We start from the raw sequence: 23,090 nt of genomic DNA, 5'->3' as shown, positions 1-23,090 counted from the left end.
CTCATTCCTTCCTAGTACCATTATCTTGAAAGAGAAGTAACCTTAACTTTTTCCAAAAGTATCAGCCTCTCGGAGCTCCCTTACTTTGCAGTTCAGAAAAGCATCTCATGAGAAAAAGAGACAGTAAGCATGTGCCTCAGCATTTTTCTGAATTCAGACCATCAAAGGAACTAGGCTTAATTACATTGCTTATTATATCCTTCTAGCTTAGATGACTATAATTCTCCAATTCTCCGTGCCCACAACCTCCTTCCAGGGACTGAATAGGGAGCCAGAACCCAGCTTTTCACAACACCTAGAGCAACTTAATTACCTCCTCAACTTTGGCCCCTCTCTCAAATTCAACTAACCTGATCAATGGGGTCAGATGCTACAGGGAGTGGGGGGAGGTATGGCAGGAGAGACACAAAGACTACCAGAACAGAGGATTGTTATTCTGTAAGCCTCATTTCCTTCGGAAACCAGGCTAAAGAAGTATCTCGGGACAAAAGACGTGTGACAGCACATCACTTACCTACTCATGAGCAAGAATGCAGCTGGGTGGCACAGTAATTACTGGACTGGAGAATTTAGGCTTTTTTTTTTTTTAATGGTGTGCTTACCCTGGAGCAAAAGTTTTAAAAGGACAAATTGCAAGTCATTAGCTCACCCAACCTCTTTCCATGTCTCCTCCCTTCCCCCTCTTTTTAATTTTAACCTTGATCAGAGCCTGCTCCAACAGTCAGGCTTCTCCTTTTGTTTGACACTGTAGTAAAGTTGTAGGGTTGTTTGTGAGATATGTTGCCATGGAAACTCATGTGTGCTGCCATGGAGATCATGTCAGATCCAGCCGCGCATCTTCACCGCAGACTCAAGAAAGGCAGAAGAGAAGCCAGGGAGGAGAAATTCTTCCTTGGAAAACCAAATGTTTTGAAATATTAGCAAATCTAACATGAGAAGTGACAAACATTGAGGTCACTCTTAAACCATCAACATTTACTAATAATTCACACAAATACTTTCTGAGATGTCACTTCTTTTAACAATATTCCCAGCACCAGTGTAGTTAAGGGCTTCAAAGTGTTGAACAACATATGTGAAAAATCTAAGATTCATTTTTAGACTATCTAGATACCAAAAAATCTTGCTCAACAATTTTTCCAAGTCAAATAATTTCAGAAAGCACAGAAGGAAGGAAAAAACTACTAACTGTAAAAGCTGCATAAAATGCATGTGGCTCAATAAGATAAATGAATCAAACAATGATCCACGACATACATATATTGTCAGGTTAAGACCCTGATTAAAGAGACCAAGGAACTTAGGAAAATAACTCAGAAATCATCTAGGCATCTTTTTAAAGTAAATGGTGGACAAAGAAAACTGGCATTCATTTCCCTGCGCTTTAAAATTCCGATATTTATTTTTCCTGCATTCTTTACATGAAAAGGAGGAGAAGCTAGAACTAAAAGCCACCACTAAATTACTTTACGGACTTATGAGGTATCTCAAATCCTGCCAGTAGCCAAATGCTAAGCATTTAGGCTCCCCGAGCAAAACCTGATAGACACAAACTCTGCTTTAGCCCATTCAAATTAATTTTAAGCAGTCTCTCTAATCAGCGTGCATAATCTTCTTGCTTTAAAATTAAAGCTATGTCTAAATCTTTGCCAGATCAGGGACAAAGTAAGTTCGTTGGTTCATGAAACAACTTGAATCACCGATAGTAAAACCTCTGAATGAGGAAACATAAATGAATGTTTAAAGACCCATCACAAAGAGCAATCCCTTCCTGAATTAATGCTAAATCTTGTCAAATAAAATATCTATTATGTTTTATGCAAGACCTATTGCATTTCCGAATCATATCAGTTCTCCACGCTTGATGGCTGTGTACCCAGCACTGACAATTTGCAGCTTTTGTAACTCACAACCACAAAGATTTTTGTATTTTATAAAATGCATTTGAGTGAAGACTAAGACTAGAGATTTAAAATTCAACCAGTTAATTTTCTGGGAAAGAAGTGTAAACAAACACTAAAAATATGAAGAAACATGTCTTCTTCCTCAAGCTGACACACTTCAGAAAAAAAATGAAGAGCTAAACTCTTGACAAAAAATTTACAGCAGGGAAAATTTTGTAGATCCATCAGTCCAAAGGCTTTGTCAGAGAAAAACAGCACAGGTATCCAAGTGCTTGAAACACACCCTGCTATAACTCCACATAGGCTGCAGCGTCTGTCCTCTGAAATTTTAAGAGGTGTACATGTTTTCTTGTATGCAGACTGTATTCCAATGTGGTTTTCACAAAACTAGGTATATAATCGACATTTCTATACCTACAGTGTTAACATGCAGGCAGAAAACCTGCCTTACATGTGATAAATCAAGTTGTGAGGCACGTAACGCTATTTTCAGTTCCAGCAAGAAACAAACTGAATAAGGCAGCTAAGCTTCACTGTACAAAATGAGGAGGACCAGTAGAAGCTTTCCACAACTACATGGCAATAAAACAACTTTCAGTAAATAAAATGTGTTTTAGATAGAATAAGATCCAGTAAATAAAGCATATTTTAGATGAGAATAGATTTTAAGATTCATAGATTCAGCTCACAAAAAGTCTTTAAAAAACACACCTTAAAAATGGATTAATATCCCTCACTGCTCCTGCTCTCTGAAAACAGCTGGGATCTAACATCCACCTTGATGGGGACAGGCTGAGGGCCTGCAAAACACCTGTCGTAAGAAGACCCGATTCACTGAGATGCTACTACTTTAATTCTGTTTCTTTTTCCACACATCTACTTTCTCACTGTTAACAGGTATCTGAAAAACACTTTGAGACTTCTCATCCATAAAGACTTTTTTCCCTCCACACAGCAGGGGAAAAAGCAGATCAGAAAACTACAGTAATTTCATTTTAACCACATCATGAATAAAATAAAAGTTTATGCTGTACACTGGATCCCACTTTCTTCCTATCTCATTCATTTGGCAACAAATGCATGAGGTATTGGGGGGAAAAAAAAAAAAAACAAACTTTCTGTTTATCTGCAGTAGCAGTGTTTCTTCTACCTGAGTGCAATCTAAATAATATAGAAAATATTCCAGGTAAGAGTACCAAATACTCTTTTTCTAGCTGGCAACTGCTGCACAGATCATAGGACCAGCTGACATGCTATGCACCTGGCCAGTTTATTAACTTTCTGGATCTTGCAATAGTCCCCAGGGAGAGAAGAAAAAAAAAAAATCTGATTTTTTTATTCCCTTGACATTGAATTTGTACAATCTTACTATTTGGACTTCAGGAGGGCTCAAGATTTACCAGATACTTCTCCAAAACCCAGAGGTAAACCCAGAGCCTGCCCCAGACACTACAAAGTATAGACAAAAAAAAGGATAAACCTGGACTATAGTCCCTCTGGCAGGCATTTACTCTGATGAGAGATCCCAAGAGCTCTTTGAGTGGGCCAAATCCAAAAGTAACAAGAAACAGATTTCATCAAGAACAAAGCACCTCGAACCAATTTAATTTCCTTCTGCAGCAAAGTAACAGTTTTTGTGGCTCAGGAAAAAGAACAAACACTTTATATCTTAACCTTAAATAAGGTGTTTGATACAGTCTTACACAACATTCTCTTAAGAAAGTTTGGAAAACATGATCTAGGTGAAGTTAATTCAGGTTGGATGGAAAACTTAGACATCTGTATCCAGCAGTTATCACTGGTTGTACATGACTGTATAAGCACATACCTGGATTAATTCTGTGGGTTAGTCCCGCTGCAACTTTAACTGGATGACAGGAAGCAGTCGACTTACTAAATCTGTAGACCAAATGGAACCAAGAAAGACCACAAATGTGAAGAACAGGGTTCAGATCCAGTATTACTATGACAAACTGGAGAGATCGGGAAAAAAAAAAAATGGAAAGAAACACAAAGCTGTACGCACAGGCAGAAATAACTGCATAAATACAGTAAGGAGAATGTCTAGCCAGGTAAGAGTCCTCAGAGAGGATCCATTGGTAAGAGGGATTGACAATCTGAACATGAGTCAGAGTGAAGCTGTTGAGCACAAGACAAACAAACAGGCTGCACAGATCAACAGGACCGTGGCTCATGTAACACATGGGGTAATCCTTCCACTCTGCTGAGCATCGGCAAAGCTTCAGCAGCAGTACTGCATCCTCGCCTGGGCACGGCATTTGAAGAAAATGATGAGCCAACTGAAGCAAGTCCAGAGAAGAGCCACAGAAAAGAGCAAAACTCAGGAAAACACAATCCACAGAGAAATACATATAATTGGGACCAGTTAGCAAAAACGGGGAAAAAAGGACAGGAGTTGGAGTGGGAAGAATGGTGCAAGTGACATCATTTTGTATCTAAGATGCTACTGCAAAGAACAAAGACTATTTTCTCTTGTGCCCACCAGTGGATGGGGCTGATTACACCACAGCAAGAATCAGCTTAGACATTACAAAAAACTTCCTAACCATAAAGAGAGCAGCACAGGTACATGTTTTGACAGGAGTCTGTGGACTCCCCACCCTGAGCAGCCACACAAGCTCCTGGCGAGCGCTGCAGGTACCGTTGCCCCTGCCTCTCCAGGTCACTTCCAGCTCTGTATTTCTATGCCCTCCCAGAACAGCCATAGCAAGCAGTCATTTGTGCTCTATAAGACTTACTCCCCATGAACAGCACTCGTAAGGACTCATCTATAAGCACTACATTTCAAAAAAAAAAAAAAAAGATAGCCACAGAAGGGCACAATAGCATTGACCAAGAGGGAAAAAAAAATAAAGCAATGCTTATTTCTCGGAATCATGTTTTAAACCCAGAGAAGATGAAGCAGGTCTGTAAAATCACTGTTAGTTTTCAATAAAAGACAGTGGGAGAGGTACCTTACCTGTAAGCAAAACTTTTCTTCCTCTTTTGTAAGGGCTGGCTTAGAAATGGCCACTACTCCATTTTATCAGGTAGCTACTTTAAATATCAATTCTGACTGAAAGATAAATAAACAAAAGCCAGGTAAAATGACTGCTTGTGATGAGAATCGGCTTTCTCGCAATTGAGGAATTACACATGGCGACAAAATAATTGAATGTGGGGGTGTTTTTCTTTTTTCAGCTGGCATTTTCTAGTATTTGCATACTTTTAGTAAGATTTGCGGAAGATTGTGGGACACAACAAAATATGACAGTTGCTCTAATTTTTTGTCTTCCTATTCTCTTCCTATTTTCATCTGCAATAAAAGATGAATGGGACAAAAGCAATGACAGGTACCCTCCTCACCACGTGAGAAAAACTGCATACACAAGTCAGCCATTAGTGTAATGCAGAAGACGTTATGGAAGCAGTAGTCACTCAAGCAAAGGGATAAGTGATGTTCTCACTGGCCATTACACTAATGGTGAGAGCGAGGGAATGCCTGCGTAATTGCGGGAGTGCAGGCTGAGAGAGACCTCTGGGGATCCAGGCAGCATGCGGGGCACAAGGGAAACTGCTCAGCCCTAGCATGGGGATGACTTCTGTCTTACAAAATCACATAAGTTATTACAGACATCAGACCCACCCTTGCAGCCTTCATCTGTTAAATATCACTCCCTCGTTTGTTCAAGACCCTGTGAGACAAGTGTATTTCCAAAGCATTACTGATGGGAGGAAGGGATCAAGTGTTAGGTTCCCTACGTTCCCTCCTCCGTTCACATGCTCTTTCCACAGTTTCCCAATTCAATCCGCAGCTGTGAATCAGGAAACAATCTTCACCTGAAGAGAAAAGAGCAGAACCTGGATGCACTCTCCCCCAAGGCACAGCTTTACAAATCCTGCTCGCGCTGAGGGAAGAAGCAAGCTGCTTCCTGAAATTTTCATGCCTCTGGTAAATCTGGGCCAACAGAAGCCCAAGAGAAACAGCTATTGCTGCCTTCTTGATACCTGCCACCACACACAGGTCTCCACTCCTGGGCTGATGTTCTGCCAACCAGTTAACTGCCCTTGCACCTCTGGGGTTCAGTCAGTGCAAAACTGGTTCTGGCCAACGTGCACGACAAATTAACCCCATCGAATTAAAGCAACACAAACCTGCTGAACGCTTTGTGAACTTACCCACTCTGCTCCAGGCCCAACTTCACAACAGTTTTGCATGGCTACTGAATAGTACTCTTCGGTGGACACCGTACACCAGAGAGCAGCTCCCTTTTAGCCAGTGAAGGTTGGAAACTGTTGGTGTCTCAGAAGTGCAGGCAACTCATTAGTATGAAATCTAAGCAAGGCACGAGCAGAGAGCCGTGACCAGCCCCGATGCCCAGAACTTGCAAGCCATTTCACAGACTGCATGTGCTCCCTGCAGTACTGAATTTTAAAAGATGACCTTAATGAATCAGGTAATTAAATATCACTTTAAACCACTCTGTCGAACACCATATCTCACAGGCTTGGTACACTGCGCAAGCTCTTACTGATGGGCTGACACTGCTAACAAATTTCTCCATCTGTTTGCTTTTTGGCAGTCCACATGGGTCACTCTTAATGCAATTTAATTTTCTTAATTAAATCTTCCCTGAGGTATCATCACAGGGTATTATTTCCCTTTGATTCCTTTATTTAATATTTCAGAATATAGACAGTCTCACCCTGCTTTCACAGGTTAGAAAGTTTCTCCTTTGATTAACCCTCAGAGAAGATGAGAGGATTTTTCTTTTTAAGTGAATAACATTCATGTTTGTCAAATAAATAACATATAAAAGGCCCTGTAACAAGGTTTAGGCGACTGTAAAGGAAAGAATGAAGCATAGTCAAATTAAAATAAAATAGAAAAATCAATAAAAAGATTGTTTCTTGCTATCTCAAACTTCACAGAGCAGAGTTTGTTTGCAAAAAGGGGAGAAAGACCCACAAATCTAACTGCCTTCCAGTGGGAGCAGCACTTTTGTGAGATTAATAAAAAATTATTCTTTTCCTAGCGTATATAGTACCTGTTGTCACAAGGTCAAGGAAAAAAATGCCAGCTTTCCGTTCTAGAAATAAATCTCCCATCAGCATGCACTGAAGTCTTCAAATCATGAACCCTGCAAGCACCGTGATCCCATTAAAAGGAATTTTCCACACCAAAAGCCTTGAAAATTCCTACACTGGCAGGGAATCCAACTCCTGATTTTTCAGCTCTTATGGACAGAAATATCGGCTGGATATGCAATTACCCTTGGTACTTTCCCAAAAAAATACATTGCTCCACATAGTTACATGCGGGTGATGATAAGTCAATGATTACCGCTCATGACACCTTCCACTGAACGTAATGACATGCGGCCCCTCTGTTAAAGCAAAACTAAACTCTCCAGAAGACAGACATGAACAACATTAGCAACATACGCTTCAAGAAAATGCTAATATGAACCACCACAGAAATACGGACCAGTAATTCCAGTCCTCTGGTACCACAGACAACCCTGTCGCAGATATAAGGCAAGATTTACATCATCCAGTTCTAGCTGTTTTGCTTAAATTTGTATCAAGGCTCTCTTGAGAGAGCAGTACCCCCCAGGAAAGTCCAACTTACCTTAAAATACAGAACCCTCCCTACTACAGAGACCCCAGCGATTCCACTGGCACAAGAGGGTTCAATTCTAGACAGCTAAAGGAGGGTGAGATACATGTAATACAACAGGGGGAGAAAGATCCTCAGAACCCCCACCAAAAAGGACAAGATGCCTCAGCAGTCTCTAACAGCCCCAACAGTCCCAAATAAGCAACTTGTGCGTGAAAATCCCAACCAAAATCATCGAGGTCCTCTGCATTTTGGAGGATTTAAATATCGTATCACCTACTAATAAGACAAAGTAAAGAATGTCAGAAACATCAGAAACGATCGTCTCACAAATGGCTAACAACAGACACAGTGTTGTGAAACGCAAGATACAGCTGAAAATCATCCAGTCAGTGTACACCAAAAACCTGATAACCTTCTATAGATGAGATAAATACTTAAGAGCAGTTTACAGATATTATTGCTATAGCCATTCTGTAGTAGTGAAGAGAGTTGCCATACCAATGACAGAAACAAAGTACTTTAGTCATGTTAATTATCTAACAAAAGAAGGGACAGAAGGCATGAGACCATATGTTTAAGAATCAGCAGTACTCAGCAGATCCATGAAGATAAAAATAAGATAAATTGACAAAAAAATTGACCTGGGATTCAAATAAAATGGAACAGAGAAGAAAAAGGCATTCACAGCAAAATTTTAGCTTGCAGAAAGCAAGATAAAAACTACAACAGAAAAGGATAAAAAATTACCAACATGAGAACGGAGCTGAATTTGGTCTGGTATAGTCAGAGACTAAAACCAGGACTAAGTCCAAGACCTCAAATAAGGGTGGCAGGAAGAAAAAAGAGGAAGGAGAGACAGGGGTCACCTAAGAAACTGCACTGGATCCAGATGAGGTAGCAGCAAATCAGAACCACACAGGATGCGCAAAGCTACAACCAGAGATGCAAAATTGCACATCAGGGGTTGGAGTTAGAAGTAAGAATTAGCTTAGGAGTTAACGCAAAAGGAGTACCTGAAAAACAGGAGTGCAAAAAATAATGATAACAAATTAGGAGAGGAAGGGTACGGCAGGTACCAAAGATGAAGGCGGTGTGAAGATTAAGAGAAGATTCGAAGAAAGATAAAAGACAACTGAGGGGAGATATGACAGAAGTTCACAGACTCGCAAGTGGAAAAGAGAACAGAGGATCATTCACTTTCTTTTCCACTACAAGGAGGAGGCATCAAGAGAAGGCACTAGGAGTCAGGCTCACAACAGACTAAAAGAAGAGAGATAGTTGAACTGTGAAATTAATTTTCAAATTACAGTAAAATTTTAGATAGTTTCAAAGGAAAGTGGGGGAGATTTCATGGAGCAGGTCTCTATTAAAGGGTACTACCACAGAAACACAATCAGGTAAGAAAGTTCCCAAGCTGAAGATGTTGAAGTGGGGGTAAAGAAATAATATAGAAAAGTGATTTTCTAATGGCAGGCAAAAATCCCTGCCAAAACGCCATCTCTGTTTGCCTCGGTTTCTTGGTAAGTCTAGACCAAAGATTGTTACCCTTAGGTCTTCATATCTGTTCACAGTCCACATTGGTGACTACCGTCACAAACACTTTAAGCCAGCATAAACTGACACTTCCACAAGGAAAAACACCTTGCCTTCCTCCCACTCCTGGCTCCCAGCCTTTGCATGGGTGTTTGCTTGCATTGCCATAAGCCTTCACGGAACAGGTAAGTAGACCTCATCTGGGTTAAAACCACATGGCATGAAATACGAGGTTACTTCTAACATGGGTCACTTCCCTGACGCAGCTCTGCATGCAGCCACACAAATGCATGTCCTGACCCAAGGAAATTATTAACATGCAGGAAAGAGTGGCTAGAAAAGCAAAAGGATGCACTGGGATTATTTAGCCTGGAGAAGAAAAGGTTCAAGGGGAATCTTATCACTGTGCATAAATAGCTGGGGGGATGGAGTGAGGCAGACTGAATGAGGCTCTTCTCAGTGGTGTTCAGTGACAGGACCAGGGGCAATGGGCATAGACTAAAATACAGAAAAGACTCTTTAACTGTAAGAAAAAAAAAAACCTCTTTTTTAATAAAAAAAAAAAAAAAACTGTGATCCCTGAAGAACACAGGCTACATAGATAATTGAATGGCAGATATGACATGACATTTCTACAAGGCGGTTCATATCCCTGCTAGAAAAGCATTTAAGGTCTGAAGATTTAGGGTCCATAAACTGAAAATAGATAAGCATTTCTGGCAGAGCATGACCAGGATCTCTGAAAGATTCCCATTTTCACCCACGGACTGCAGGACACCTTAAAGGAAAAGTGAAAGAACTTTTCAAAATATAATTTTTTTTCATACATACTTGGCTATCCGCACTCAGCCTATGAAAACGTGAAGCACAGTGATAAAGTTTCTGCTATTTCTCTTTTGATTTGTCCATGGGCAGGTAAAAAGTTTGACACTTCCAAGTTTTGCCCAGATGACAGAGCACTTCAAGACTAGTTCTGCCTCCAGCTATATGTATACCTGGAGCCAGGGAACCAGTGACACAAGAGGGACACCTTCCAGCCTGTCATCCAGCAGAAGGGGTGCAAGACCAGGGGAAGACTGAAAGGTATTTGCCTGAAAGGCAGGATGCAAGGTAAGTGCTAGCAAACAAGCAGAAGAATTTGGGGAACTAAGCAGAATGAGAAATAGTCTTAGGATAATAATAAAAAAAAAAATCCATTAACCTTCTCTTTCTTCATCTTACTTAGAAGATGACAAAGCTGCTATGTTATTGCTGCGCAGCGTGCTCTGAACAAGGAACTGCTCAGTTGTCAAACACGTGTTGTTGAGTGTTCACACTAAGAAAAATGCACTTTCCACATTCACGTCTCGACAGACTAAGCAGCTGGAGAACAGTCTCCAACACACCAGAACAACCCACAGGGCAAAGGGTGAAAAAAGGTCTTTGCAGGAACAAGACAAATTGCCACAAAAGGGGATAAAGAAAAGGCTGTTGAAATGGTAAGACTTCAGTTGAAGCCATCATTTTTCTGCTCATTGCACCAACGCCTAGTTGTTTGACTGCCACAAGAGAAGTAAGGCCAAAATGGGACTTTTTTTCCACCATGAAGGCCATTTTTGAGCAACCTGCTGCAGAGTTTGCCTTTGCTGTGCTCTAAGACAGCTCAGCTGTGTCAAAGCACAGGCCTTTCTGCAACCAAAAATAAGAAGGTCCCAACACCACTGAAACCAGAAGGGCCTAAACAGTAGCACTATGACTGGTTTGCACCAGCTTAGGTTGGAAGACCAAGCATTTTACAGGCTTGCTACTGAGAGAATAGACAGATTGTAGCCTCCAATGGCTATAAAATAGGTGTTTGTGAGGTGGAGGGAAGTAGAGATAATGAGAAGAAAAAAAAAAAAATAAAATTGCTCCCAGCAGTGTTAGGAATTCAAAAAAAAAGGGAGAGAATCTTGCTAAAATAACATTAGTACCCAATCTGGAAAAAATAAATTTAAAAAGTGAGCAAGGACCCCTTTCAAGGCGCTCTTGTCAAGCCAAAAAGCAAACGAGTATGTGTGTGGGGGGGGGGTGGTGCTTTTGTTTTCCAGCACGCAAGTGTTACGAAATTGCAAGCTGAAAAATCCGTGTGGTCTCTGTCACATGTAAATACACAGTGTATCATTCCACAGATACTTCAAGACCTCATGGGCCAAATGCATCCCTAGTGCAAGGTCTCCAAATTAAATGCACTTGGAGTAGCGAAGCGATCAGTCAGGGCTTCCAGGGCCGTATTGTAAATATTGTAAATACAATAGTACAACACTATAACGGTGATGTGTGCTGGAATCAGGAGATAGTTTTTAAGAAGCAGCTTTATGAAGCAGAGTAGGTCATGTCTCAATTTCTGCGCTGTGGGAAATGGAAGCATTCTGAAGTTTTCCTTACAGCTGAAACAGAACAACAACCACCACCTTGCCACACCTCCATCTCTGATCTCTCCCAAATGGATCTGATCATTAAACAAGGCTGCAGGGCTCCAGGTCCTCTGAACAGCTGCCAGCTGCAGTACAAACAGATTCTCATGAGGAACATTTTGATTCTGTTTGAAACAGCAATTTTTTTTTTTTTTTTTTGACAGAAAACCATTCCACTGGCAAATTTTCATGCAGCTCCACTACTTAGTATGCCTCCCCTCCTCCCACACATGCATGCACCAGAGCTACTTCGAGAAGATAATTATGCTGCATGCTTGCAGTGCATTGGATTTGTTCCTGTCAGGTCGCCCGTCTTTGCTGGGAGTGAGAGACTCCAAGGCGAGGAGTCATCGGAATGAGGGTGACTCAGTGTCTGCACATAAATGACACGTATTCCCCAAAAATATATGCAAAGAAAAAAATATATGGAATTTGTTGTTTTGTTTTTTTTTTTTTTTTTCAAAAGAGACCGGGTAGCCTCAGGGTGGCTCACATGGTGACAAATTTAGCTCTTTACTCGAGCAGCCAGCTCTGTGAAAACGAACATCGTAATTAAACCACCAAACCATCTCGATTGACAACTGAAGAAGGAAACGTGATTTGGGGGGGGGGGGGTGTCTCTAGTTTTCAGCAAATAAATCCACCAGTGCTGCACAGATCTGAGTAATACCCATGCCTCCAGCTGTTCCCTGTGAGTCAGCACTCCGCAGGGCTGCCGAGGAATGGTCCCAGCTCCTGACCCACACCTGAAGCCGGGCCGGGAAGACAAGCCCAGCAGCACAGCACTGCAGGGACACCAAGCGCGCAGCAAAGGCAGGAATATGTGGTTAGTGGTATCTGAGAAAGTCTGCTCAATGCCAACCCTAAATAGGATTACTTTGGGTTTTTTCCCCTCCAAAGCAACTACAGAATAATAGTTCTTTATTAGATGGAAGACCTGCTCCCTCCAGCAGATGCAGAATTTGCCAGCTGACTTAAGCACAAAAAAACCTGCTTCCTTTAAAAATTGGGTGGGAAAAACACACCTAAAAGGTCTGAGAAGGAGCTGGTTTTGGATTCATTTATCATGAACTGCAACGTTAACTGTGCTCCTCTGATGAGAAACCCTTGACTTGCATGAAGTTCAGCTGAGACTTCTATGGCTGCAAAGTCTCCCTCCTGCCCATTAAATCATCGGAGACCATGAAGACAGGGATCAAGGGAAGTGGTTATGGAAAGACAACGCTTTTGACAGAGTGGTGCAGCTGGAAAGTATTTTTCAGTAATCTCTCTCCTACATCTTCTCTCTCTACAACTCAGAGGTGAGCCCAGCAACTTTCTGAGCTCTGATCCTAGGTCCTCTGGGGCTTGAAGAACTGGTTAGTACATATATTCTGTTGCTTATCAAAGTTCTGACTGAATTACATTGGTATCCTATTACATGGGAATTTGTATCTGAAAGCTTTCATATTCACCATTAGCTACCTGGATGCAACTCAGAAAACTACTCCATAAAACAAGCCAAACGAACATGGAGATTGCCATTGGACGTATCACTGAGGCATGAAAAAAAACAGTTCAGAAGACTAAGACTGAACATAGATATTTTGGGCCAGATCAAATGAAGGGCAGAATTTAGGCACTAAAAGTAAAAACAGTATTCACTGGTACTGAGCCCTGCTTTCAATACGGCAGGACTCAGGACTCAGTTCTGCTCCTGTGCATCCCAGAAACACCAGTCTTGACATCCCACTTGCTGCTCTGCATATAAAACACATGAACCAGCCCTTGACAAAGGAACCCAGAAACTCCCCCTCTGCCCATTAAATCAGAGTTATGCTCCCTCTTGCTCTCTGGCTCAATGAATCTTCAAATCTTCTATGTGGAACAAAACAACTTTGGCCAAATGGGTGTAAATCACGTCCCATTGCTCACACACACTTACTGAGAGGAGCTCCCTGCCTGCTAGGGCACATTCCTAGAAAGTCACAGACCTAGGTCTGATCTAAATCAGGTGCAAGAGAAATAATAATGCCCCTTCCTGGAGAGGGCAGCTCCTCCCTGAGCACCAGGCTCTACCTAATATACCAGTTCTGGAGTATCTGCTTCTGAGGACCTGCCTTCCTTCAGGCAGCCTTAACCAGCTTTGCAAGCTAACGCAGGGCACAAGCGCACCGAGGGGGCAGAGATGCAGCCAGCTCCTTTCGCCTCCGTTACACTGGAAATAAAAACCCTGGGGAGCACAGAGGAGGAACCCTACTGCTGCCCGGACATAAAGCAGTCGCATGCAGCCAGCCCAGGCTAATCTGTTATGCCTCCCTTTTTGGTGCAGTGCTGCACAAAACATGGCTATAGTGTCCTGGATATAAGCTAGTAAACTCACAGTATGCCATGCAGACTTAGCAGCTTAGATCTTCATTTGCTTAAGGCCCTCTTATCACTTTTCATTTCAGCATGTGGGTGTCCCCTCTCGTGGTCCCACTGGGATTATGTGGATTAGCAACACTGCATTTATATCCCTTTCGGTCCAGGTAGCTAAAGGGAGATGAACTGGGTTTTCCAGTGAGTTATTAGAAGGCCATCAAGCACATCGATCTCCTGTCCGTCTCTCAGCACTATTACAAGGAGGTCACAAGTCAGCCAAACATATTACTCATGCTGCCCCTTCCTAAACTACTAGAAGATACGGTGTTAAATCAGTAGACTCCTCCTCAAACATCCTATTCCGCACCTTTCCCTTGCTGAGCTAGCCTGACAGTCCATCTCATGCAAACCCTGAGCCTGCTACCATCACTTAAGTACCAGGTATCCTGAGGTGCGTTGTCTTTATAGAGTCAGCAGGGGTCCCTAAGCAAATAACATCATGCGTGCACACACACAGCTGGCAGAATAAGGTTGGGAAAAATAGGTCAAAACAGGCATATATTTAACTTGGAGTCCAAACCTCAGAGTTGTATTTTACCAACATATAATTCATACACACATGTACAAAATCCACATTTGATAACCACTAGAAAGTCATTCTGATATAAACTAGGCAATGAAGATATTTCACAGGAGCAGAGGCTCTGCCAGAAACATTTCTATTCTCACTCTAACTAGAGGTTTAAACATACCACCTCTCCCTCAGAACCCTATAGCCATCCTTTTCCTGTCATCAAGCAACTTCTTCCTGGAGGATCTTTTGGGAAATTTTCTTACTCCTTTCCAACTAAAGCCTTGGACATTTTGTTGTTTTTTTTTTTTTAAAGATAGTAAGGGTGCAGGGTTGGGACACCCCTGCAGGGAGCCTGGCTTGGGCCACTACCTCTACTCCAAGCTTCAAAAAGCTGCCTTTGCAGGCAGGTCCAGGTGGACACACAAGGAGAGAAGAGGGGGCACGAGGGGCTTGTCCCTTTCTAGAAGTTCTGCAGCACCTTTCCTGGGCTTGTGCTGATCTTCCAAGCTGGACAAGACGATACAGCTGAGACCTAGAAGAAGTTACCACGTGGCTCCGACATGCAAATCGAGCAGCTGACCCTTAGATTAGATTTCTAGAATACGCTCCCATCTTCCACCCTACTCTAGGATCCGCCTCTAGCCAAACCTCAGCAGCACAGTAGGCAAGCTGAAGGCACAGAAGCACCCAGACCTCTTCACCACACCTTTGCTATGATTTTGCTGCGTTTCCTGCAGCATGATTGTTTGTTATTTTGTTCCCACATCCCAAACTTTTTCATTCCAGCCCCAGGAGCAGTAAAATCTAACACCAGGTTTGTAAACTGCCCTGAGCACTTTCAGATAAGCAAGTAACCTCTCTGCACCTGCTCCTGCTTTATACACAGTTGAATGCAAAAGACACAGATATTTAAGAACTCAAACACTTACAATTAGGTGATACATGTTTTTAATTAGAAATGCCCTAATGTAATTGCTCAAATACAGACACTAAGGTTTTAGCCTACATCATGCTATTGGGTACAGAGAATTAGACTGAGTTATTAACCCATGTTTTAATTGTCTGAGACATAAGATTGCATGGCCTAGGAACAGCTATCTGTGCAGCAAAGTGCATTGGAAAGAACAACAGCACTTTGCAATCACCCAGTTCTTGGGGAGTGGGAAGGTTGAAGGGAGAGAAGGGACTATCAAAGAGAATGCCAACTCATGTGCAGAGAGGGAGAGTCTTTGAAAATCTGCGAAGGAGATGCTTTGAGAGTGACAGTTCTGAGGACTAGGAAGGAGTATTAGCAAATCAAATTGTATGGTTCTACACCAGCATGCAGTTTGTTGACCAACATAAGAAATTCTGCTTTTAGTCAGCTGGGAAATCTTATTCTTTACACACACACACACACACACACACACACACACACACAAAAAAGTAATTTCCTTTCACACACAAAGCAAAATCCTTAAGGAACATTAAGAAGCAGAAACCAAAAAGAAGGTAAATCGGGTAGTCTAACTGTTCATGATGGGTCTTAGAAAGGAGTTCTACCACAGGACCAGGTGCTTCTATGTTGGAATCCATTTCTAGCCTAAGAAGAAGAGGAGGAGAAAACACAGTTCAGCTCATTAGCTCTTAATACCTGGTCTGGCTAGTAACTCCTATGGTTGTTTCTGCTTTAGCCTGCTGCTAGAGTAATGAGAAATAAATGTCAATGCTTCACGCTGGCACAGCAAACAGCCAGCTTCCCTATGGTACTCAGCTATGTAAAAAAAAAGTTAAAAAAAAATAAATCACAAAAGGCCAGACAACGCTGCCCTTCATCAAGCAAAGTTCCCAATAACTTCAGGAGGAACATTGCTCATTTTTAGACCAAAGGGTTTGACTCAATAATACTTTATCTCAGCACCAGGTCTCTCCTATGACTCAGGGTACGTATGTAGTATTTCTGAATCATGGTATTGACCTCACATTGACTACGGTTGGAGAGCACGGTGCACTCAAATTAAGCAACTTAAAAGTTCATTAAAAGATCTCGCTCCTGATCTCTCCTCGGCTTCCACAGGCCTTTAACTGAGGCAGCAGACACCTAATGGCTAATGGGCTTTTCATGAATCTTGAACAGCATCATCTTAGAAACGTGTGTTCTGACTCCAAGATTAAACATTTCATCTGCTTCCTCCCTTTTCATGTTAAGCATGCAATAACTAAACCTTGATATTTAAATCAAGATGTTGCTTCAGAGAGTAAATCTGTTGTCGTCTTTGTCTTCTTCAGGCAACCACACAGTTGCACACAGACAGTACCACGTCAAACAAAAAGTATATTTTTATATTAAAAATCCTAAGGCCTCTCCCATAGCTTTTTTGTATTTTTTTTTTTTTTACACATCATTAAAGACACTTGACAAATAACCCAACACTGGATGGATGTTCTGCATTAGAATGTGAATTCTAATTTTAAATTTTCCTGAGGCTACATTAAGATGTAGGCAGAAGACAATATCTCCTACTTTAACAACACTATCAGCCTTGACAGGGCCCAGATTTCAAAGGAAAACACCTAGCTACACAGCGACCAGCTTGGGACCTCAGATCATCCCATCCACCCCACTAGTTTGTAAAGCACTTGTAAGCCTGCCCACAGATGCCCAAGGCAGGTAGCCCCACACCCATTAGTTGTGTCCAGCTGGAAGGAGAACTGCAGTTCAAAATGGTTCAGGAAGAGCCTTATAACAGGCACGCGGCTCGCAAGCAAAGCTGGATTATCCCCAACTTCATTGCTTCTTACCTAGCTTAGCAAAGTCTGCACAGCATGCAACGTATGTTCTGCCAAAGAGCCAGACTTTGGCAGGATCCTTGTTTCAGGGAGGAAGGAGTCACAGCAAGACTTAAGATCCAGAGAGCAGCTCCTTGACCCGTCTGCTCCATATAACCAGCACTCAGGCGTTTTGCCAGCATACAGTGAAGAACAACTTGTCTGACCACCATCTCACCCTTGGGAAAAGCAGAAAATTTCCCGCTTGATCTCCTCTGCTTATACATGTTTGGGAGGGGTATCCATCAGTCTTCCCCCACGCAAAAAGCATACAGTGGGTAGTGCAACGTCTGATCTTCCCAAGCTTGCACAGTGCCATCCTAAATTTTACACGGAGACGCATGAAAGTACTTTGTTGGCAGCAGCAGAACAGCATGCTCCTCCTTTCTCTAAAACAATAGGCCTTACATTTCAGGACCTGAGAAACCTGATTTGGTAATTGACGGTGCACATGGAACACATTTTCCTATGGTATGGAAAAATTAATTATACCACATGACAGATTTCAGTCCTAGTGTTCAAGAGCTCATTAACAAAACTGCTTTAAAAGGTGCTAATAGAAACAAATGCCTTTAACATCACAGACTTCCCAGATGACTCCTGCTATGGAGATGGATGACAAATCACTCTGTCAGTCATCTTTAAATTCCATATTGACTACTCTGAAGCAATTACCCATTTATTTTTAGAGCATGTTCCATTTTAAACACAAGTGATTCAGTCCAAGAGACATTCCATACTGCATCACTATTTCATGGGTTAACAACTCTCAAATTTAAATGGATTTTAATTCTGGGACAAACACTTGCCTTTTTTTTTTTTTTTTTTTTTTTTTCTTTTGCCTCTAGATATTGGTTGGGAATTTTAATTCAGGCTTCAAACCAAACAAATGTTGGTGTTCTACAAGCATCTGCAGAGAAATATAAAAATATCTGGAAAGCGTGAAAGAGTGAGCCTGTTTTGCTACATGCATAAAATGAAACCTCAGCGAAGGTCTCAATAATAGCCTTCCTGACTGCTGTGCACGCACTCTCTCCCACAGACCTTCTGCTCTGCAGCAAGGGAATGCTGCCTGCGCTGCTGCGTCCTCAACGAACTTTGCAATACAATGGAGCGCCGCGATTCCCCGGGGAGCACGGTGCTGATCATTTACATCGATATTTCAAACAAGAGCACCAGGGTTTCCCCCCTTTTTTTAAGGTCTAAAATGAACAGCTTGCTGTACCAATTCCACACGCACACAGCCTCTCAGCCCCCAAGCCATCTCAAGGTTTACCTGCATTGTAAGCAATGTTCTAGACAAAAGGATGAGGGGCTGGGATCAAGCTTAGGCAGCTCCTAACTCATGGAAAAGGAGAGTGAGATGATAAAGTGGAGAGTTGGGAGAGGAGGGTCCTGAGGAGCTGAGGCTTCTGTTGCTGCTGCTGCCACCGGAGGGAGAGAACAAACAGGAGCTGCAACAGGTACTGCAGCAGGGGAAGCCTGCTTCAGGCTCAGCATCTGCCCTGCTTCACCCCAACTTCTCCCTCTTTCCAAAGCCAAAGCAGGCTGTGGAGCTACAGCCAGCCTCTTGCCCCCAGCAGTATTCCACCCGTCACAGCTGCTTATTTTGCCTGTAGCTTGGACCAGTCTTACTGGTCCGTACTCTGAACCCACATACAACTGAGACGAGGGCACCATCTTGCCAAGAGACAGTCCCAGCACTTCCTAAGGAGCCCAGCCTGAAGAACCTACTTCAGAGCTGACAATGGGATACACCAGCCATGGTACAGCTGATCAAAAAAGGCCAAGACTGACTCACAAGCCCATTATACAGCTGCCTAGCCACCATTCATTAACTGTAACAAAAATGATCCTGGGCTCCCTACATCAAAGAACCTTGCCATTTCTCCTTAATTAATTCTAAGCATCTTGCTGGCCTCAAATCTCAACTGGAAAACATCAACTGGAGTAGGTGGCATCTCAGCCTGCCCTTTGTTACTGGATGTACTTTTATTTTTCCTGTGTTGCATGCCTCCTGAGAATAACAGTGGAAACCAAAAGATTGCTGTGCTTTAGCAGAAACGCATAAGTATGGAAGAGCTAGCCTGGTTTAGACTTTGTTAGAATTAACGTTCATGATATCTAAAGGCCAATAGAAATGTACTTGTAAGGAATTAAACCAAACCCCTGCAGCGTGTGCCACTCAGCTATTGCAGAATCACAACAGCACATGAAATATTACAAGAGAAATGGGTAAAAAAAGCCTTAAACAGAAGCAAAACTGACTCATCTCCTTATTGCCAAAACCCAGCAAGCCGCTGAGTGTAAACAAACAACAGATATCCTGAAGAAAAGGGGGCGTTGCAATTCCTTCTTGTGCTAATAGGCAGATACACAAACTGGTGTGAGCGGGACCATCCTCCAGCTACTCCTGCAAGCCCCTCTGGAGGAGATGGCCGCGCTACAGCGACGTGTTCCCGGCAGCACCTGAGGTGCCCGGGACTCCCAGTGCACCGGCGGTTCCTGGTTACGCTGGAAAGCTGTGGCAGTTGCAGGTGTGATCCACTCGTGGAAGCCACGCGTGTATTTGGATGCTTTGGCTTAGGATGGCAAGCATCCCTTCTACAGAACAGGAGGGAGAGCAAGCCAGAGCACTTGCATAAGGCTCGAGCTCTCCTCCCTGTCTACAGGGGCCCACAAGGATTACAGTCTATGCATGCTGAAGCCAGACCTTGTGGGTACCCATAAGTTTGGAGGAAACTAAGTAGGTAAGACTTAGGACCCCAGAGACACTTTGAAAGAATGAATGGAAAGTCACTGTGAACACGAGTAACACTCTCGCGCAAAGTCCATCATTATTAACTAAGATACTTTGGAGTAATTACTTTTTTTAATCACAAGAAGCCCTTCTGTCTGAACTTTGCAACGTGCTTATCTGGTGGGGGAATGGGGAGGTTGTCTTGTGGGATTTTAAAATTTTTTTTAAAGGCAGCTTTCAGGGTTGGAACCACAGGGACAACCTTAACGCCTGCATCCACAAGACAGATTTCCAACGACTTTAAAAAACAGGTAACCCAACCGCTTTGTTAGAGCAGCTCCTGGCCCAACACCAACTATTCAACACCAGCAGCCTCGCAACTTGAATCCCCCCCCACTATGCCACAACCACGTCTTCTGAAGCATTTCAAAAAGCAGCTAATAAACTAAATTCCACTTACGCTATTTATTCAAGTGATTGCACTGTTTGTAAGACCACCATTCCAAAAGGAGGCAGCGAGAAGGATTTCGCACTACCTTGAACGAACGCTGCTTAGCGTCAGACCTAGCACGTGCAAAACGCCACAAAGCTTCACAGGGATTATCTCACAATCACCAAGAATGCTAGATCGCATGCCATGCACATGCAAGACAAAGCCACAGAAAGATGCACTTTACTAACAAGTCTTAGCCAGTTATTTATTGGAATACAAGAAGTACCATGTTATTTATTAGAATGCTTTTAAAATACTGAGCATATGGATTTTGAATCAATTCTTTGGGATGCTCTGAGCACATGTACACAGTTTTCTTTCAAATAAATCACCACCACGTTCCGATATTAATAGTTCCTGATAAAGTCACTGAGTGCGTCAGTTCATGCTCTGGCCCACTCTGGTTTCAATTGAATAAACTGATGAGAAATTGCTGATTGATACGAAAAAGGTTAGAAGTCAAAGGCTCGGGTCACGTTAAGTCAGCAACACGTTAGCGTAGGTATCACACAAGCAATACGACAAGCCACCCACCACCAACTCGCACACCGCTCGCTCCTCACCAGCGCTGGCCATCTCACCAGCCACTCTTTGTTCTGAGCTAGCTCCCCGCTCACCCTCCCAAAACAAACCAGTAAACAGACCTAGCATTTCCTCCGGAAGGACAGATACTCTTTTCCCTCCCTGTACTAGACAGACTGCATCGGCAGGATGAGTGTTGTGCGTTGACTAAGCGTGCGCTGCTTTTTCATCTACTGCTGGCTCCGGCGTGAAAATCAACATTGCACCTGTGTTGTCCAAATGGGTGTTTCAGACAGACAGAAAAGAAGTAGAGAGAGCAGCCAGGATACATACCATACTCCGCTTCTTCATAAAACACATGTACTACACAGAGAAATGATAATCCCTTCTTAGCAGAAAATCCAAATTTTCAAAATGAATCCCCAAGCTAAAATGAATTACTGTAATAACTGCAATCCTCGTACGAGCACTAAGCAGAAAGGCGCAGCTGCCCACCTGCTCCGTGGCACCACCGGCCCGGCAGCAGCCTGCCCCTCATTGCTGCTGTGGTCAGGCAGGGCTTCGTGCCCCACAAAACCAGACGGCAGCGCTGGTAAATACAGGGACAGGAGCACAGCCTGACCGACTGTTGTACAGTCTCACTACGCACTTCTGCTGAGTGCAGCATAAAAAAAAAAGAAAAAAGGAAAAAAAAAAAAAAGAAAAAAAAAAAAAAAAGGCACTACTGCAGCTCCAAACAGCAGGATGCAAAAATCTAAACCCAGGCCAAGTAATTTCTTCTGCAACTACAGAGAAACACAAGGGAAGCGATGCAAGAGACAACAAAATGAATTGCATGTACCTGTGTCGGTACAAACCTATTATCTATGCAGGCTGCGAAATGAGAAAAGCAGCATTTGACAATGCTACAGGCTGGGGCAATGCTCTTAACACACTTATAAATAAGTTATTTCATTTAATCGCTAACGTAGAAATTCAGTTACATAATAACCCAAGGTAATAACCAAAATATGAAGTCACAAGATTGGCTGACAGCAACAGAGCAGGGGAAAAAGAGGCAGTTTGTGCTTTAAATTTTGCTGCATTGTCAAGGAGCCAAGAACTGAATCTGGGGGCTTCTTCTTTTACAGGCAAGGGCCGTAACCACCGAAAATTCAGCACGGGACCCTTCACCACCGCCTGCGCGCACCCACATCCCCAAATGATGTCACACACACACACACCCCCCGCTCGTCGTAATTCTACACTATTTGCTCGCTAGTGAAATTCAGCCGACAGGCCAGCGGCTCAGCCCGTAACCCACCAGGGCCCATACGCTCCACGGAGAGCAACCCCCCCCCACACACACACACCCTGCAACCCCGGCCACCCCCACCCCCCCCGCTATCACCCACGGAAGCGCTCACGGACACGCGTGGGTCTGGGGGGGTTGGGGGGGGTGTCCCACTCCCGCCCAGACCGGCCGGCTCCGAGGCACAAAGGCGGGGAGCCGCGCAGCCCGGCGCGGGATGACAGCGCACACCCGCGACCCCGACACCCGCCCCGGGAAAGGGCCTTTTCCCGGCGGCTGACAGCCCCATCCCGCCTCGCACTTCCCCGCGGGGAGGCAACGCCGAACCACCTCCCACCCCCCTCCGCCATCACCACCACCATCCTCCTCCTCCTCCCCTCAGCCGGGGCCGGGAGGCAGCCCCTCGTACCTGGACAATGCCGGCCTGGGCACAGCTCATGCTCCCCCGGCCGAGGGCAGCTCTCACATCCCACACGTGCGGCTGAGGGCTCGCCGCCTGTCAGCCCACAGGGCGGGAGAGAACGGGCTGCCGGCGCCTCAGCCCCCGCCGAGCCGCACCATAGTCCAGCACCGGCTGATAACGCCCGCAACGCCGCCGCGCTCCCTCCTCCTCCTCCTCCTCCTCCTCCTCCTCCGCCCCGCCAGCCTCCTCCCACCCCGCCGCCTGTCGCTGGGTCCCGGCCGCCCGGAGCCACCCACACGCCGCGGCGGGCGGCCCCTCAGCGCGCCGCCTCCCGCTTCTTCCCGCCTCCCGCCCGCGGCCCGCGGTGGGCCCGCCGGTCCCCGCCCGCTCCCCCCGGACCCTCAGCCGCGGCCGAGGCGCG

The 23,090-nt window shown here is 44.0% G+C and overlaps 1 protein-coding gene across 5 annotated transcripts in view; it reads right to left on the bottom strand.

The window, feature by feature from the left end:
- The window catches only part of HECW1 (HECT, C2 and WW domain containing E3 ubiquitin protein ligase 1), a 267,781-nt gene extending 244,916 nt beyond the window's left edge, over window positions 1-22,865 (bottom strand). For all 5 annotated transcript variants that reach the window (XR_006166814.1, XM_042806277.1, XM_042806276.1 and 2 more), the window contains exon 1: window positions 22,676-22,865. Coding sequence is in view for 3 of the 5 variants with exons in the window: in XM_042806276.1 (XP_042662210.1) it covers window positions 22,676-22,705 (30 nt within the window). In the remaining 2 variants the exon portion in view is untranslated. The remainder of the gene's footprint in view (window positions 1-22,675) is intronic.
- Between the last annotated feature and the right edge of the window lie 225 nt (window positions 22,866-23,090).

Source organism: Tyto alba, unplaced genomic scaffold, assembly GCF_018691265.1.
Source record: "Tyto alba isolate M040663 unplaced genomic scaffold, T.alba_DEE_v4.0 Super-Scaffold_46, whole genome shotgun sequence".
Classification (NCBI taxonomy): domain Eukaryota; kingdom Metazoa; phylum Chordata; class Aves; order Strigiformes; family Tytonidae; genus Tyto; species Tyto alba.
This window is presented reverse-complemented; position numbering and strand designations above follow the sequence as displayed.